The sequence below is a fragment of the Brachycentrus maculatus genome, unplaced genomic scaffold (genome assembly GCF_059751285.1).
Source record: "Brachycentrus maculatus isolate JH-2025_06_01 unplaced genomic scaffold, ASM5975128v1 h1tg000340l, whole genome shotgun sequence".
Classification (NCBI taxonomy): Eukaryota; Metazoa; Arthropoda; class Insecta; order Trichoptera; family Brachycentridae; genus Brachycentrus; species Brachycentrus maculatus.
Window position 1 is genome coordinate 817,893 of NW_028281089.1, and position 19,708 is coordinate 837,600.

At 33.3% G+C, this 19,708-nt stretch overlaps 2 protein-coding genes across 3 annotated transcripts in view; one reads left to right on the forward strand and one right to left on the reverse strand.

The window, feature by feature from the left end:
• Positions 1 to 1,128: 1,128 nt before the first annotated feature.
• On the reverse strand, positions 1,129 to 12,316 carry LOC148303923 (ras-related protein M-Ras-like). Of its 2 annotated transcripts, none has more exons than XM_088269139.1 (5): positions 12,220 to 12,316; positions 11,715 to 11,986; positions 7,675 to 7,828; positions 4,014 to 4,176; positions 1,129 to 2,874 (listed from the first exon to the last, which is right to left on the reverse strand). In XM_088269139.1, the coding sequence occupies exons 2-5, from the start codon at positions 11,905 to 11,907 to the stop codon at positions 2,785 to 2,787; spliced, it is 600 nt and encodes a 199-aa protein (XP_088125265.1). In that variant the 5' UTR covers positions 11,908 to 11,986; positions 12,220 to 12,316; the 3' UTR covers positions 1,129 to 2,784. The 2 variants fall into 2 exon arrangements, with proteins under 2 accessions (XP_088125265.1, XP_088125264.1); XM_088269138.1 differs by having other exon boundaries at positions 4,014 to 4,203.
• The window catches only part of LOC148303924 (uncharacterized), a 73,287-nt gene continuing 65,665 nt past the window's right edge, over positions 12,087 to 19,708 (forward strand). The window contains exon 1 of the mRNA XM_088269136.1: positions 12,087 to 12,314. The gene's annotated coding sequence lies outside the window, so the exon portion shown is untranslated. The remainder of the gene's footprint in view (positions 12,315 to 19,708) is intronic.

Below are 19,708 nucleotides of genomic sequence, written 5' to 3' on the forward strand. Positions count from 1 at the left end.
AATGTAAAAATAAATACAACTCATACATAAATGGCAAACAATATTAGCACATTTAATGAAACAGGCATAAAAATATCGAATGTTGAAATTCATAACAAACATATAAAACAATATTTTTAAAGCTTTTATTATAATATATTAAATCTAATACAGGGTGGCCAACTTACAACTTATTTCCGCACATGATTTTGGTTTACCTAATTTTTTGAGCGTCGGTTGGGACCTCATTAGCATATCCTTCGACAAACTTATTTAAAGAACGTCAAAAAAATGTCATATAGTTTTGTAATATTTTGCAATGCCAATATCAGTTTTGTATGAAATATGGGAAGCCAGCAACCCCCCGGAATTTTCCAGAAAATTTCAAAATATATATTCTGTATTGAGCATTTTATGATTGAGCAACGTTTTGTAGTCATCGAAATGTAAAAAAGGACGTTAAATAATGGTGACACCAAGATCACCGGATCTGACAGTCTCTGACTTTTTTGCGGGGCTATCTAGAGAGATGTCTCTATACTGGCAAGCCGAGGAATACTTTACACTTTAAGGAGAATATCGGAGACATGTAAATGAAATATCAATAGATATACATATCGCTCACTCCTTTCAAGAACGTCATAAATCAAAAAACTTGATTTTTCAGGAGAACGTTTTTAAAGTATAAAAATAAAATACAAGGTATTAAAAATAAATATCAAGCTACTTATTGAATTTTTTACTGTGCAACAGATCTTTTTTGGGAAAACCTAAATGTTTTTTTTTCCATTTAAAAAATATTTAGTATATTTAAAAAAATAATTAAATAATACCTTTTCTTCAAAATGCAAAAACAACACTTTCTGCCCTGTAGCGGGTAAATATTAAGTTAAAAATATGACTCTTTTGCTGGGATATAGTATATTTTCTGGGCATTCCGAAAACATGCACAACTGAAAATTGACAATTTTTGATTTATGACGTTCTTGAAAGGAGTGAGCGATATGTGAAAAGTGATGAATAGAGCTCAATGGTAACATAGCAAGAGATGCACATTTGGTAGATGCTGGATTCCACACATAACATAATAGTAAAATCCGAATAAAGTGTTTAAGGAACAATGTGAGTGATTTTGCATAAAATGTAAAATTTTTTATTATTTGAAATGTGGTACATATTGTCTTCATTTAGCCACCCCGTATGTATTAAATCTATGTACACATATGTATATGACTATAATATTATGTATAAATTAATCATTCTTCAACAAATGTGTTTGACACTATAATAAATAATATGTATCATGTATATAAAAGTTAATTATAGTATAGGATAGTTTATCTTTTTGGCCAAGTTAAATAAAATGCAATACGCATTGGATGTTGTGATGAAAAATGACATAAAAAAGGATGTATCCAAATGTACGCTTTCTTTGGTATAGTGAAATATTTAGATTTTGAAGACTTAAAGGAAAATGAAAAATTGTACAATGTTAGGTGATGATAAGTCGGTATAATTAGGTAATCTATATTAAGTACAATGTATTTTACATCAATTCCGTTACTCTTAAATGTAGATCACACTTTTGTATGACTAGTAAATGTATTTATTACTATAAGGGGGTTTGCCACATACTATATATGCCATTGCAGAGAGGTAATTGCATTTTTTCTCGAAGTGGTACTCCTTAAGATTTTTCTAAAACATAACTGCAAAACTTTGTATGTTTTTTTTTTAGCAGAAATTAAAGTACAGCGGACTTTATTTTTAACAGTGAATGCCGTTATCATTTTCAATTCTCATCGAAGGCAGTGTCTCTTATAAGAACTCGTTTTGCTATTGCGGCAGATTGCATACACTTCAAGTATTTTTTATTTTTTTGGGGAAAATTAAGTTATTTAAAAACAAAGAAACGGTAGCTGCACTCGAGGAATTATAAATTTCATAAATATAGTCCACTATGCTTTACTTAAACTGCGGAGAAAATAAAATTGATAGATATCCTGCACTTAAATATTGAAGAAAAAAAGGCTTGCATAGAATCCTACCAAAAGGAAAAAATAAAGTCTTTATAATGCCATATACACAGATGTCATTTGTACGATGTTTGTGAGACCCCTACGTAAAGCATACATATATACTCAACTTATACAGTAGTCTCTGAAATTCGGGGTAAATTGGACACAAGTGTCAGATATCGGCAGATTGTCGGGTTACTGAATTTTAAACAAAAAAATAGGATTACTCTAATTATTAATACAAAATAGTACTGTACATGTCCATCATTCTCAAAACATGGCTCACTTGACTTGTTAAACTATAGAGACTATACTGTATACGTAAATAAATAGCAGTCTTAAAGAAAATATATTTAAAAAATCTACAACTAATTTAGGCTGATTTGTTTTCAAAATAACGTTTGATTTGAGATCCGGGCAGTCATAAAAAATCTAATAATATTTTTCGTATCTTAAATATAAATTATTATAATTATTAAGCATTGGCATATTCATTTTAAATAATATATCGTACGGAACGTCAATTTGTATCGTGTCTATTATAAGTTTTATTAAAATATATATATTGAACACAATATTTCGTCAATAAGCAAAATAGGACAACACAATATTCAATGCATTTGGTATTAGAATGAGTTGCGACGTATTTTTACATTATATTGTTTACAACACATTTGGGCCAGCGGGTAATTCATTATGCGATATCACGCGGCTGAGGGAGTACAGACAACAAGAGCGGAAGAGGTTCCGTGAAGATTAGTAGCGTGACGACATGAGTGCCGATGCTTCAGAATATGACGCATTTGGTGGACAAGCGGCGACGGCGACGTCTCTTCTCCATCTCGGCCGGCGGCTGGTTTCTGATAATCTTCACCACCTAAAAGGAAACGAGTAATGGATGAATAGTCTCAAAACAAACGGCTTATCTTCATTTCATAAAACTGATTGTATTACGGAATGAAGGCTTATAAATTCTAGCTAAAAACTTTTAAACCCTTTTATCAGAAATTTTAAGGTGAGTGAGCCTATATTCAGATTGTAATTTGATACATTTTATTTATTTTACAACGTAAAATAATAAAAAAAAAACTATAAAAGAAAAAAAACTGTTGATACTGTTTGAATTACAAAGTTATATTACAATTTAAATTTGAAAAATATTCTGAAATTATGATCCCGATTTTTCATATAAAATATTTGGTATTTATATGAAAAATATTCGGAATGCTCAGAAAATGTACTATATCCCAGCGAAAGCGGCATATTTTTAGCTTAATATTTACCCGCTACAGGGCAGAAAGTGTTGTTTTTGCATTTTGAAGAAAAGGTATTGTTTAATTATTTTTTTAAAATACACTAAATATTTTTCAAATGGAGAAAAAACCTTCAGGTTTTTACCTAAAAAGATCTATTGCACAGCAAAAAGTTCAAAAAGTGGCTTGATATTTATTTTTAATATATTTCATTATATTATTTTCTGACATCTCATCAAAGATGAAGAAGAATATAGAAGTCTGGGCATTTACGGGGCTGACGACCGCCATAGGCTGGTTTAAGTGATCACTTTACACACGTGTAACATTCACCAATTCTACCCATTATTGACAACCACACTACTCAAATTCTTGGAAGTTCTATACATATGAACCAATTTAGAAACCTTGTTCTTGAATCACTAGAACTTTTATAGAGACGTCTATTGGTGAGATGAAAAGAAGCTTTTAATTGAGCAGAAACTCTTTTGTTAGTATGTGAGGTCCGAATCCTGAATCATAATCACACACATGAGAAACGCCAAAAAATATCATTTTCATTTTTATCATTTTAGCTTATAATTTGACCAGATAATTTATTTACAACATATATGTTGTAAATAAATATGTAAGTTTCGTAATGACGTTTTTTGGTGGAATTTGGTGGAAGCTTTTTACTAAGCAGAAACTCTACGTTGTTGAAAGGAGTGAGTGATATATAATGAATAATTGGTGATAATGAATAAAGGGGGGTTTTTCTGACCTCGTGAAATGCGGCGTCGACGTTCAAGGGGGGATCCTTGGCGCTGGTCTCGATGTAGGGTATGTGGAGCTTGTGGGCGAGCTCCCGGCCCGCCTCCTCCGACACTTTACGAAGATGTACCAGGTCCACCTTGTTGGCCACCAGCAACATGGGGTACATGTCCCTGAGTGCAAGTGAAATCCAATGTTGGCTATTTATAGACACATCCAAGAATCAGTAACAAGTTATGAGGGGAAAGTAATACATATTACAGTGGAACCTCTCATAACGAGATCGATTCGTTTCAGAATATTACTCGTTATGTGAAACCGGGGCATTTTTTTTGTGTAACGCGGTGGGATGGAATAGCGTCCCTCACCTTTTTTCGTGGATAAATAAATTTTTTAAAATCAATTAGGCAAAACAATGTTTGCGCTTATGTAATTACAACCTATAATTTTTTAACCCTTATTTGCACCCTACGGTGCATAGGGCACTGCATCATATTGACAGTTTTATTTTGATCGTTAACAGATGAAGGCAAGGTGATCACTCCTGCGCTTCAGGGATCAGTCCAGAGTAATATTAAATAAATATTTGAGTGTAAAATGACTAATATTTATTTTCAACCTCTCCTGGGAATAGAACCCGGGACCTTCAGCACGGTAGCTAAACACGCTAATCATTACACCACGGAAGCGGACAAACAATATAAAATTACATAACTCAAAATGATAAAATATGGTGTACTGTAATGAATATTTAAATGATTTGTGACAGGCGCCGTGGCATAGTTGGGTAGACGCTCGACTGTGAATCTGGTGTCGCGCATATGATTCCCACCAAAAAGTATTCAAGAAAGATTTATTTTCAATTAGTCTGGGTGTTTATGATGTATTCCTCACATTTACCTTCCCTATCCTTACTATTCTACCTGCAAACAAGCATCTACAACAGATATAAATATAAATATATAATATATATATATATATATATATATATATATATATATATATATATATATATATATATATATATATATATATATGTATGTATATTTTTTTATTTAGTAAAAAGCTTGACATTAACAGAGTTCCGGGACCTTTTTTGTTTAAAAAAAGCCCTGTGTGAAACAATCATTAAGCGAAACAATTTTTACCATATAAATCAATATAAAATACTGCAACTCATTGGCTTGGTGGGTCTCTGCAAAAAAATAAAAATGTTCTACATATGTAAAAATTGTGATTGAAATAAATGTATACAAATAAAAAAAAAAAAAAAAATGTTACACACAATATGTATTACACACTTATAAATTGTTAAAAAGCAAAATAACCTGGAATGGGATTTCGATTTGCATAAAATAATAAAAAAAATTAAACAAGCTTATTATTTTGAATTTAAGACATTTTTTTTTTATTTTATGCAAAAAAGCTGTAAAAAAAGAGACATTTGTTTTTATTTACGCATTAAAATCTGGTGAAAATGTGAAACACCATTGCTGTTGATTAAATTTGTAGATTGAAAAGCCATCTTTTTATTAGGGTGATGCTTTTCAATGTACAATGCAACAGTTTCCCATACTTTCGGCATTTCCCTTATTGCGTCAGATTGTTGCTCTGCTACTTCCTCCACTCGCTATGTGAAATGTTGCCCGTTAATCATTTTTGCATGTTATGGGAATTACTCGTTATGAGAGGTGCTCGTTGTGAGAGGTTCTACCATATATTACAAAGTCGAAAGTAACACAGCATAGGAAGGAAACATATATTTTGGCTTTAAAACTTGAGAGAGTGGGTTCACAGCAACATTTAATCGCTGTTTAGAACAGCTGCCAAGTAAAAATTATCATTATGATTTAAATATTTTCCGGGTACTTTCCGGTTTTGATTGCAGATATTGGCTTTTTGAGGAGGATTTTAACATTCAACTATTTTATAATATATAATAATAAAACCCTTATCCGCACCCAATGGTGCATAGGGCACTGTGTTATATAAACGTAGTGTTATCTTAATCATTTACACATGAAGGAAAGGTGATCAGCCCTCCGCTTCAGGTACCAGTCCAGGGTAATATGTATTTAATAAATATTACAGTGAAAAAATCACTTATATTTATTTTACCCCCCTTGAGAATCGAACCTGGGACCTCCAGAACGATAGCCGAGCGTGCTGACCATTACACTACAGAGGCGGACAAAACTATTTTACTAGACTGTTAATAAAAAATGCTGAAGTTGTAAAAAATAAGTCTTTATTTTATTACTGTGCCAGGTACCTACTTAAGGTGAATTAAACCCTGGATGAATTTTGAACATCAATATAGAAGCCATTTTTTCCCCACTGTGTCACGTTTCCTTCACCAACCTTCTCCTAAGCTCTTATACCCACCGATAGTTCATAGGGTATCACATTGGATTGTGCCAGTAAAATAATTTGATCATAATTTATAGTGAAGGCAAGGTGATCAGTCCTGTACTTCAGGTACCAGCCCAGGACAAAATGAAATAAATATTGAAGTGAAAAAGTAATTTGTAGGTATTCTTGAGGAGTCCGCCTCCATAGTAGTGGTTAGAGTGCTAGGCTACCATGCTGGAGGACCCGGGTTTGATTTCCAAGAGGGTCAAAATAAATATTAGTGATTTTTCAATCTATAGTTTAGACCTTAACAAAGAGATTGGTACATAGTTTTCATAAAATAACAAACAAAAATTCCTTATTTTCTGACATTGAAGTTTTTGAATGATTAATTTTGGAACAGGTAGATGATTTCGTATACATATTTGGGTAGTATGTTTTCTAGGGATGAAAAGATTGATAAAGACATAGAAAGGAGAGTGAATGCTGGGAACAAAGTGAATGGTGCATTGAAATCAGTTATAGCAAATAAAAACCTATCAGCGGAAGCTAAACTGGCAGTGCACAACGGAGTCCTGGTTCCAACTCTAATGTATGGAAGTGAAACATGGAGTTGGCAAAAGAAGGATGAAAGTAGACTGAATGCAGTCGAAATGCGATCTCTCAGAAGAATATGTGACAAAATGATGTATGATAAATGTTCAAATAGTGAAATAAGGAGGGAATGCAAAGCTGAGATAAGCATTATCGATAAAATTAAGAAAGGTGTGTTGAGATGGTTTGGACATGTAGGCTGAATGAGTGAGGAAAGAAATGTAAAACAAATTTATAAGGCGAATGTAATTGGAAAAAGGAGCAGAGGAAGACCGAGAAAAACATGGCACGATCAGGTATGCCAAATACTTGAAAGTGGTCAGGTTAGGAGTCGTAATAATCAGCGGGTATGTATGAGGAGATGCATGAACGTGGAAGAGGCGAAGAATGTTTGCAAAGACAGAGTGGTGTGGCATTCTATTCTCTCTGCCTACCCCTGCGGGAACCGGCGTGATGGTTAGTTAGAATGATTCAATTTATCTTCTTTATCTTTACAATTTAATAACAGTTCAATAGCCAAATCGGCTGTCCAAACTCAAAACACAGTAAGGGACATTTTTTTGCAGTACTTTTTTTTTGCATTTTTGGACTAAGTATATTCTACTTAGTCCAAAATTGCAAAAAAAAAATGTACTAAAAAAATGTCCCTTACTGTGTTTTAAGTTTGGACAGCCGAAATGTGGAGACAATGAGGTGGACAATGTAATACATAATGATATGTGTACCTGTCTTTGACTCTTAGGATTTGTGTGTGGAAGTTGCTGATGTTCTCATAGCTCTGCTTGTCCGTTACGGAGTACACGAGAAGAAACCCATCTCCTTTCCTCATATACTGCTCTCTCATGGCGCTGAACTCTTCCTGCCCAGCCGTGTCCAGAACTGCAAACCGTAAAACATCCATGGATTTTATTTTTCATTTTAAATGTAAAGCCAATTTCATTTTCAATTTAAATGTTTATTTTTTAAATGTTCGCCCTCCAAGGAATCCCTGAAGGACGCAGACCCCCAGGCAGACCTCCAAAAAGGTGGAAAGACAGCTGGGAGTCAACATCCCAAGAGCTACAAGCGGAGGCACAAACAGATCCTTAGGATCTAGTAATAGAAGAATCATGGTTTTTGAAAGAGATGAATGTAGATCTGAGTGTGAAATATTGGTAAATGGGGAGATTTTGGAACAGGTAGATGATTTCATATATTTGGGTAGTATGTTTTCTAGGGATGGAAAGATTGATAAAGACATAGAAAGGAGAGTGAATGCTGGGAACAGAGTGAATGGTGCACTAAAATCAGTTTTAGCAAATAAAAATCTATCAGCGGAAGCTAAACTGGCAGTACACAATGGAGTTCTGGTTCCAACCCTTATGTATGGAAGCGAAGCATGGAGTTGGCAAAAGAAGGATGAAAGCAGACTGAATGCAGTCGAAATGCGATACCTCAGACGAATGTGTGGCAAAACGATGTTTGATAGATGTTCGAATGATGAAATAAGGAAAGAATGTAAGGCTGAGATAAGCATTATCGATAAAATTAAGAAAGGTGTGTTGAGATGGTTTGGACATGTGGAGCGTATGAGTGAAGAAAGAACGGTTAAACAAATTTATGGAGCGAATTCAGGAGTCGTAATAATCGTCGGGTATGTATGAGGAGATGCATGAATGTAGAAGAGACAAAGAATGTTTGCAAAGACAAAGTGGTGTGGCGTTCGATTCTCTCTGCCTACCCCTGCGGAGAAGCGGCGTGATGGTTAGTTAGTTTTTTTTTTAAATGTAGATTTAATAAAAAATGATAATATTATTTTTGACATCTCAACATAGAGGAAGAATATGGAAGTCTGGGCATTTACGGGTCTTACGATTATCATAGGCTGGTTTAAGTGATCACTTTACACACGAGTTACATTCACCAATTCTACCCATGATTGACAACCACACTACTCAAATTCTTGGAAGTTGTATGTATATGATCCAATTTCGAGACATTGTACAAGAATCACTATAATTTCCACTAGAGACACCTATTGGTAAGATGAAGAAGCTTTTTTTTTACTGAGCAGAAACTCTTATACTTGTATGTGAAGTCCGAATCCTGGATTATAATCGCATATTTGAGAAATGACGGAAAATATTCTTTTCATTTTATTATTTTAGCTTATAATTTGGCCAGATAATTTAGTAACAACATTTTGAGGGTGTCCATGACATACTCATAATGTTGTTAAAAATGATAATGGTTGTTAAAAACGCATGCCTATATTGGATGCTGTACCTATTATATCAATGGCGATACATAACAGAAACCCGGGTTTGCCCCAGCCATTGCTGCTATTCTCGATTTCCTGCCCGTTATTTCTAATTCATTTTCTTTCTATAATGATTAAAGAAAACACTTGTTTTTTACCACTTGAGTTTTATTAAAGACTACATGTTTCAGAAGTTAAACTTCCATCATTCAGGTCTGTATAAAGTGGTAAAAAAACAAGTGTTTTCTTTAATCATTATAACATGTTTTACCACAAAGCCGAAACAATAAATAAAACATTTTCTTTCTCATTTAGCAGCAATGTCCTTCACCCTATGTTCCTTCGTTTCAGTCATCTATATCCCATCTAATAATTCCATTTGCTGATACCATAAGCAGAAGCGCAGAACTGATCATCTGACCCTTATACAGGTGTTTTAAAAGAAATTTCACATTTAGTGGATCGATTAAAAAAAGAAGTAACCCATTTATCGATAAAATGTTTATTATAAATATAATATAAATTTGTTTTACAATCGCTATTAATATTTTATTATAACTTAATCATAATGTCTACCGGTTTCGAAGCTCACCGCTTCTTTTTCAAGACTGATAAATAAAAAACTGATTGATAAAGTATTAATCAGTCTTGAAAAAGAAGCGGTTAGCTTCGAAACCGGTAGACATTATAAGTTATAATAAAATATTTATAGCGATTTTAAAACACAGTTATATTTTCATTATAAAATGGAAAATCACAAAGTAATTGCTTCAAATATGAATTATAAAATGTTGATTGTTTATTAAAGTACATTGTTTGGGAATTTACTTGTTAAAAATTATATTGCCCAAATGTAAACTCGCGTTTGCGGGACTCATTTAGTCGAACACCAAAATTTCAAACGATAGCCCTGCAGGTAGACTCCGTGATGGCTGTTATTTCGCATCTTTCAAATGCGCCGGAGAAGTCGGTTTACTGATGTAAATTTTAGATTTAAGGGTGGTGACTGACCGGAGCCATTTCGCTCCGTCGTAACGTAACACGTTACGACGCGAGCATTCAGGAAGTCAGTATAGCGAGCCGAGCGCTCCATCCATAGTTTCGGATGCTCGCTGCGAGCGATGTTACATTACGACGAAATGCTCCGGTCAGTCACCACCCTAAGATAACCCCACAGTAAAAAGTTCACAGGAGTTAAATCAGGACTGCGTGGAGGCCAATTTATGACACCTATAAGAGATCAATTAGCCAGGGAAAATTTAACTAACACGGGGACGGCGCTCTGTCCTGTTGGAACCATGTTCTTTGGTTATAGCCAGGAAAATTTTGCAATTTAAACACCAAGAACATCTCCACATAATGCTCTGAATTCACTGTAACTGCACGTCACCTTTTGTCTTCAAAAATGTAGGGACCGACAGTTCCTCGCGCTGACATCGCAGCCCATAAGGTCACATTAGGTAAATGAAGGGGTTCCTGATGCTTGGGTTTCATTGGATTTGTTACACTTCAGTAGCGATAGTTCTGCTTATTCACATATCCATTAAGATAAAAATGAGCTTGCCTCATTGCCACTCAATTGCCTGGTTTACGAAGTGGAGCTTTAATTCTTGCAACAATTGAATCTTCAAGGGGTGCACCTTAAGATCTTCGTGTAAAATACGGTAAAGCGATATTTATGCACATTTAAAGTACTTGCGCGCTTACGAATTGAAAGGTTCAGATTGTCACAAACAGATTGATTAACACTCTCCACTTTTTGTATCCTTTTTGATAATTTTGGTTTTTCAATTTACATCAGTCTCTTCAAACTTTTTGACCATTTTCGAATAAGATGTGTGCTTGGCACATCAAGAGGCGGAAACCTCACCTCGCCGGAGACAGAAGCAAAGTTAGGTTTACCGACAGTACAATGTTGATATTAACATGTCCGGGAGTATATTTATTTTATTTTATTTTGTTTCACATTTTCAATAAATTTCGACACATAGTTAAAAAAAAAAATGCTTTGCAAGAGTAGGTTTGTCAGAAAGCTTATATGCTTCTGTATCAGATCTGGAAATGCGGTGGGACAGCTTTACCTGTATATAGCCGTACATGTACGGACATACCAAATATTCCTCAAAGTATGGCCGTACAGCGTCGCTTGTAATTAAAGCCCAGTGACATCCATATCTAAAATCTAAAATGGCACTTGTATTGCCATCTGTGGTTGTATTTAAACAATATAATCACAAATGGAATCATATTTACTGGTGTAAATATTTTTTTTAATTCGTGAAAATGTTGCTTATAACATCGACTATCATTTGCCTATAACATCAAACTATAAAAAGTAAATAAAAAAATAGCAAAAAAACTCACTCCTCAGATACAGTTTTGTCTGCAGAAACTCCCAAACAGGCTAAGAGTGACCCATACATATACTAGATGAGTTTATACACAAGTATTACAAAACTGGCGTAATTTAGCACAATTTAGGTTTTTAAAGTTTAGATAATTGGAGCAAAGAGATAGATTTCTTACCATCTAGCACACACCATTGGCCATCCACTTCAGTGTGTTGGATATAACTGTCCTCTATCGTCGGATCGTAGTCTGTAACGAACAGTTTCTGGAAAAACTGTATAGTAATCGCACTTTTGCCGACGCCTCCATCCCCGACCACGACGAGCTTCACTTTCGGAAGGTTGTCGTTCGGGGGGCCCGGCCGCGTCATTCTTTCGCTCTTTCGAGGCGCCAGGTTTAATGATCACGCCTGGTCGTTGGTTGTAATTTATGGAAAAGTAGTTTATTATCTGAAATAGATAAATTCATGTTGATACGAATCACACAATAGATTATTAGTATTGCACGATAATAAAATCAAATAAAATTGTGTTTGCCAATTATCTCATTAGGTTGGTATTGACATGACGGGCGGCGACAGCCATGAAAACCCACTCGCATTAATCGTTATACAAACAAAAATGTGCGGATATAGGATAGTGATACATACTTCATTGAAATTTGTAATGAAAAATGTAATTACCTCATTGTTTTGCGCTATATCGTAATAGTTCCCGGAGGATAAATGCGGGCGCCGAAATTGACGAAGAACCCACTCCCTTAAGGAATCAACCTGAAGTAAGTAACAAAAACATTATTATTTGCAAGTTAACCAATGTAAGCATTTTTTGCAAAGTAGGTACTACTCTACTAAGTACCTAAAATACGTACCATTTAAAAAAAAAAGTTATTCGCAGGCGTTTTGCTCTTACGTAATTCCAAATGCATCAATCCCATACAGAAATTATCGATTCGGAATATTTTCCGTTCAGATAAAACGACCGTGCGCGTTAAATGCAGTTTTTTAAAAGAGAATTATGCAATGAAATGTTACGTATTTATTGTTTTTTTTTTTAAATTACCTAACGTCCAAGTGACTCTGAAATCGAGCTACGGCTCCTGCAACACCGCTTATTGTGACCCTACATTAGCTTCAACTTTTCAAGTTTTAGAATTTACTCTTTATGTTTAAAGTAACTATAATTTTATGTACTTCATGAGTGAAAATTCTAGGCGGAAACACTCGCTTTGAAAATTTCTTATTAGTTTATTTGTTTCAAAATGGTTCGGCGGTTCAACAGTATTTAAATTAACCCAATAATCATATCTTCACACAAAACCTACAATCATTCGCCTTTTTTGACAAACACTAAATAACATTAGTAAATAAAGTAAATATAAAAGAATTAAAAGACTGGTCGATAGCCAATTTAACCCATCTAATAACAATAACAATAACTGGTTTCTTTACTCTCCCGACATCATTGGATTCAATCTGATCAATCAATAAGTTGATCAATTAATGCTATTACGATGGCAAAATTTCATTCGAATTGTGAACAAATTTGAATGTTTATAAAAAATATTAATGACGTGTTGTTATTGCTGTGGATTCGTTGATGCACTGAAATGTTAGCTTTTAATAAGACAAAAAGAAAATGATGAATTTTGCGCTTCAGATGCAACTATAGGGCAACAAAATTCAATGCTCATTATTCAGACCCTTATCTGCATCCAATGATGGAAATAGAACTGCATTTAATTGATTCAGCGTTACCTTAATTTTTCTTTTTTATGATGTTTTAATTATATTGCAATACTAATGTGATACCACATTAGAATTTAGAAAGGACAGCAGATACTTATAAACAAAGCTAAAATAACAAAAGCGTTTTATGCAGTTGAATTATCATCGTCAATATAAGTCGATATCAATTGCCATATTGTAATTCCAGCCTTTTATAGTAGCGGTGGTGTAGACTGTCGGGGTCAGCTCTGCTCGTCCTCAGGTTGTAGGTCCTTCTATCATGGACATTGTCACCTAGGCCATGCATATATATATATATATATATATATATATATATATATATATATATATATATATATATATATATATATATATATATATATATATATGTATATATATATATATATATAAATATATATATATATATATATATATATATATATATATATATATATATATATATATATATATATATATATATATATATATATATATATATATATATATATATATATATATATATATATATATATATATATATATATATATATATATATATATATATATATACATATATATACATATATATATATATATATATATATATATATATATATATATATATTTAAATATATATATATATATATATTTATATATATATATATATATATATATATATATATATATATATATATATATATATATATATATATATATATATATATATATATATATATATATATATATATATATATATATATATATATATATATATATATATATATATATATATGTATATATATATATATATATATATATATATATATATATATATATATATATATATATATATATATATATATATATATATATATATATATATATATATATATATATATATATATAGAGAGAGAGAGAGAGAGAGAGAGAGAGAGAGAGAGAGAGAGAGAGAGAGAGAGAGAGAGATGTAGATAATTTATTAGATTTCTTGCCCGAGAACGTGGCTTTAATTAATTGTTTGATAGAAAGATAGTTACGATATTAAAAAAAAAATAATTATTAATATGCAGCCGCGGTTCGTCAAGTTGGCAGCAGTGCATTGCACTGTCGTGTATTCATCTCATTGCAGTTTACATAACGATGTGAGTGCACATAACCACCCCATTTATAACTAGTTATGGGGTGAGTGCGGGAACATGATCAATATTTGACGAGGGACGCCGCAGAGTGTCCCATCAGATCATGTACAATGCAGAAACATACCTCCTCTATACTATGCACACCTTGTACATACTTTAATTTATAATGTATGATGTAGTGGAGTTTTTTTAAATTTTATTTATAATTTTTAAAAAGAGAAATATTTGTGTTTTTAATATTTACACAAATATTTTAAATTCATACTATTTATGTGAGCCTAAGCGGCTCATTATTAGAAATAGGTATCAAGTTGTGTTAGAGTGGGTTCGAACCAAGAAACTCTGACTTAAGAGTCCGCGACGCTAACCACGGGACCACAACCCGAGTTGTTTTCCCTTTATTAAACAAAATCCTAAAAACATAGTGTAAAGCATTTTATGGTCCCTATCCGCTACAAGTGGTGCATAGGGTACTGCTTTGCTCCGATGCGGTGTTAACTTGATCGTTGAGATGGTTTGGGCATGTTCCGAATGAGTGAAGAATGTGGTTGGTAATAGAAGCATAAGAAAACGGAGGAAATATCGTCATGGTGAAGTATTTCAAATACTTGGGCGAGGTCAGGTCAGGAGTTGGTATAATCGGCGGGTATGTATGAGGAGATGCATGAATGTGGAAGAGGCGAATATTGGCGTGGCGTTGTATTCTCTCTGCCTACCCCTGCGGTGAAGCGGCGTGATGGTAAGTTACTTGATTAGTTAAGTTTACAAAAGGTCAAAACATGTTTGCGAGTTTGGCTACCATGCGAGAGGTCTCGGGTTCATTCACAGGAGATGGAAAGAAAGACAAGTAATTTTTACTTTAAAATTTAATTAATATCACCCTGGCTTAGTATTTGACCGCTCACCGTTCGTTTTTTTTTGGAAAAATAAAACCAAATTTCAATCATGATTTTTTTTACGAAAAATGTTTTCTAGTGATTTTTCATTCAAGCATAAACATTATCATATTTTTATCGTGAAAATGAGAAAAAGGTTTTACTCGCTAGTATGTACAAACGTGTGAAGGATGTCGATAATTTTGTTCCCGTTGAAAGCCCAAAGTTAGCCCGCGGCGTTTTCCCTACATGCAACGCTGTAACACCTTTCCATAGTAAGCGCAAATTGACAACATATTTATTATCTCCAGTAAGTAGGTACCTCTCCCCTACCTACCCCACTAGCTACACGCTACAGCCCTCGGGGGAAATGAAGAGGACAATTCGCACAGAGTGAAAATCCATTTTTAATCTTGGTCATGACTCTAAATGTGAATCGCTTTCCATTCTGATATAATTACAATATTTTGGGATTAGCATAATCAGTATGAATAAAAATGTAAGTGCTTCAAAATTTGAATTTAAAAAATCTGAAATTACCTTAAGTTATTCGTCGATTTATTTGAAATTTTTACAAGATGTTTTGAAATCAGTTTTTATGTAATGGCAGTGCCATCTGTTGAACATTACAGCAATATACGCAATATTAAACATTGCTCATAAGAGACAACGTGCTTCTTGATAGTGCTGTCATTAAGCATTTTCAATGGTTTTGATTGCATTATTGTTTCATAGATTTTAATATTTTCATTGCTTCACTATAACTGTGTGTGCTTTCTTTTCTATTTGTTTTTCATTTTACCAGACTGAGACAAAGTAACGTGTATACGTTTACAGCTAGTAGTTAATAAAAAAGAAACAAATTTTAATTCAAAATTTATATTTTACTTTGATCAAAGGATCCCGTTGCACGGGATTATGTTATGTTGCACGTTTTATATTGTAACTGTCATGTCAATGTTCGCAATTTTTCGTAAGTTTTTAGTGTGTGTATGACATTTTCAGAGAGCAAAATTAACGAATTTGAACATATTGTCGTTAAAATTTTCGTTTAATATTACGAATCAGGTTGTGTTTATATAAATTTTAAGCACATAACATTCAGAGTGATAGTAATTCCCTTGTAAAATTATGATTTAAATTTTAAACATCTATGAAAGATTACCCAGAAGCGTAGGACTAATCACCTTACCTTCATGTAATTAATGATCAAGATAACGTTGTGTCAATATGACGCAGTACCTTATGCATCATTGGGTGGGTAAAGCGATAAAATAAAAACCATACGATTTGAATACATTTAAAAAAAATCCGACCAGCAGACTCTAAAAGAGTCTCTAAAAAAGAGACTTATTACAGAATTCATAAAAAATAACATACGTTATACGGCATCTCAGAAGCTGTCAACTAAAATAGGGTAAATAATCAGCTGAGGTAGTAATATTTTTTTGTCTTTAATATATGTTTAAAGAAATTTAAAAACAAATTTATGAGGCGAATGTAATTGGGAAAAGAAGCAGAGGAAGACCGAGAAAAACATGGCACCATCAGGTATGCCAAATGTTTGAAAGTGTTCAGGTTAGGAGTCGTAACAATCGGCGGGTATGTATGAGGAGATACATGAACGTGGAAGAGGCGAAGAATGTTTGCAAGGACAGAGTGGTGTGGCGTTCTATTCTCTCTGCCTACCCCTGCGGGGAAGCGGCGTGATGGTTAGTAAGTTAGTTATATATGTTTATATTTTTGACCAACTTAGGGGATCGAATTATACTCTGTGCCGCGTTGGGTGGGATGAATTGTAGTGTAACATAGCAGAATCGATTGAACACCTTAATATATGTAAGTATGTACATATGTAGTTGCAGAGTGCTACATACCCTCGTTTTGAGGAACCTGGAAGCAATTAAGTAGTTAATTCATCGCTTGAAGATTACCTTATAACTTGAATATTTATTTATCGATCAATAAAGCTATTTATTTACAACTAACTGTACCTGGACGTGCGTTGTGAAAATAGAAAGCACACTTCTCTAATATTTTTTTAAATTCATAATGCTTGTGAAGCAAGGAAATTTTTAAAAATCCATATAAAATCACTGCAATTGAAAAAAAACATCGTAGAAGCACGCTGCCCGCCACTAGCAATGTTTAGTATTGCGTGTGTTAATGTTACGTTCAACAGGTGGTGCTGCCATTTTGATCGAAAAAGCTGTTTTAATGAAAGCATCAGTTACAGTATATAAAAACATGCCCGTATACGAATGCAACGTTGTGTCAAATTTCACTGCAATCCGTGAGTTGCTCTAAGAGAAAATTTTGAACAAACGAACATTTATATTTTTATAATTAAAATGTAACTTTATTTTAAAATTACTATACATATTTCATTGTAACTAAATTGTCTACCGCTTTCGAAGCTAACCGCTTCTTTATCAAGACTGATTAATACTAGTTGATTTTAAAACAAAGTAACATTTTAATTATAAAATGGAAAATCACTAAGTTAGTGTTTCAAATAATTTTTTTTTACATTTTTATTCATTTTTATCAGATAAATAATTATTCATTCTACAGCTGTATCTATTTTTTATGGACTTTTCGTTACAAGGTCAAATTTTAACAGCATCGCCGAATACTGCCAATGGTCCATTGAAATAGGGAAAACAATTCGTAATTCAAAATGAATTATATGCCTAGGAGAAAAGTTTTTTACATTTGCGAGAATTTAGGTAAAAGCATGCTGATTTCAATTCACTTCTTTTTACCGCCCTTCTTACAAACTTGAACAAAAGAAAACGCTTTGCATGCTTTCGGCGTTTTCTGAACGCGTTCAACCAGATCCTACCACTTTAAGAAAAAACCCATTGCTTCATTCCAACGAACGTCTTTTATGCGTTTTCCATTCATGGCGGCGCGAAATATGTTCAGAGTTTAGCATAAAAACGCTATACTTTTCCGAGACGAAGCGGTCTGCTTGCATCTCGATGCTGCGAGGGGCTGGCCGTGTAATAAGATCTGGCAACCCTCCAATTCAGACTTTTTTTGGCAACTTTGCAGACAGGCTTTAAGGGATGTGATAATCTAATATGGGCATGTAGGGTGCACTTCTGCTAGTGAAAAGCTCGATAATCTACCTGCATATCCAATATCGAGAGAGAGAGTACTTCTGTGAATATATCGATGGCTTACCGAACAAATACTTTTTTGCTCATATTTTTGACTGATTTTGAACATAATTTAAATTCAATTCAATTCAATTTATTTATTTTCAATCAACATTTACATTACAAACTATTTTTTTAAAGCGTATACATTTAATACATACAAAAATCTAAAATATGCACGAACTATCGCTAAAGGTGTAGAAGAATCCCGCTTCGGAAAACTCCTTCAGACACATGGAACAGATCAATATCCAATGAGATGTTGTTCAACATAGCAGTAGCTCTTCCTACAGGTATAACCATCGGCAGGTTGGTCCTGTGTATAGGAATGTGAAACAAATTCTTTCAAACGTGTCCATGATCTGTCAGATGGTACGCGTGTCTGTCATATATGTAGTTTGAATTGAGGAAATTAAATGATATAATATGATATTTCAATTTTCACTTCAATTCAAACCCTTATTTGCACCCCAATGGTGCATAGGGCACTGTATTAAATAAAACACAGTGTTATCTTGATCGTTAACACGCGAAGGAAAGGTGATCAGCCCTCCGCTTCAGGTACCAGTCCAGGGTAATATTGAATAAATATTAGAGTGAAAAATCACTTATATTTATTTGACCTCCCCCTGGCAATCTAACCCGGGACCTCTAGAACGGTAGCCGAGCGTGCTGACCATTACACTACGGAGGCGGATATTATACATATATCGTATGACATAATGCGATATATGTATAATATAATAATATAATTATATATTTATAAATATAACACTTTCAAGGATTGAAACAATTTGCATGTTCAATAATGGGTAGAATGGAGAAAGTTACATAGTGTATGAATTGATCAATTCTTAAGTCAGTCAATGTCAGTTCATAAGCCCTGTAAAAAACCACGACTTCCAAATAACCTTCTTTTAAAAATATGCTTCGTCTCTGTTACGATATCTAATGTATCTTGATATATGGTTCTCAAGAGTAAAATAATAGTCGGATTAGTTTCAAGGACTCGTGAGTTATAGGCCCACTCTACCTCAATTTGATTCCTGTGTTTGATAATTGCCCGCTTAGGCCGATAGAAACTGTATGAAGTGAAATATTATAATACGCGAAGAAAAAAAAACACCCATTTAAAAAAAAAATATCAGCGCTTAAGTAATTTTTTTTTAAGTTTGATATTTTTAACGTTTCGAAGACAGTGAATATTGTTTTAGTTCAAATAAAGTAGATCGTCTTTTTCAATTCTTGACTTAATTACGGACACTTT

Coding starts and splice junctions, on each gene's coding strand:
- LOC148303923 (XM_088269138.1), bottom strand. CDS start 11,907: ATGACGCGGCCGGGCCCCCCGAACGACAACCTTCCGAAAGTGAAGCTC. Junction 7,829..11,714: donor CCAATGGTGTGTGCTAGATG/GTAAGAAATCTA, acceptor TACGGTTTGCAG/TTCTGGACACGGCTGGGCAG. Junction 2,875..4,013: donor TCGACGCCGCATTTCACGAG/GTCAGAAAAACC, acceptor GTTTCCTTTTAG/GTGGTGAAGATTATCAGAAA.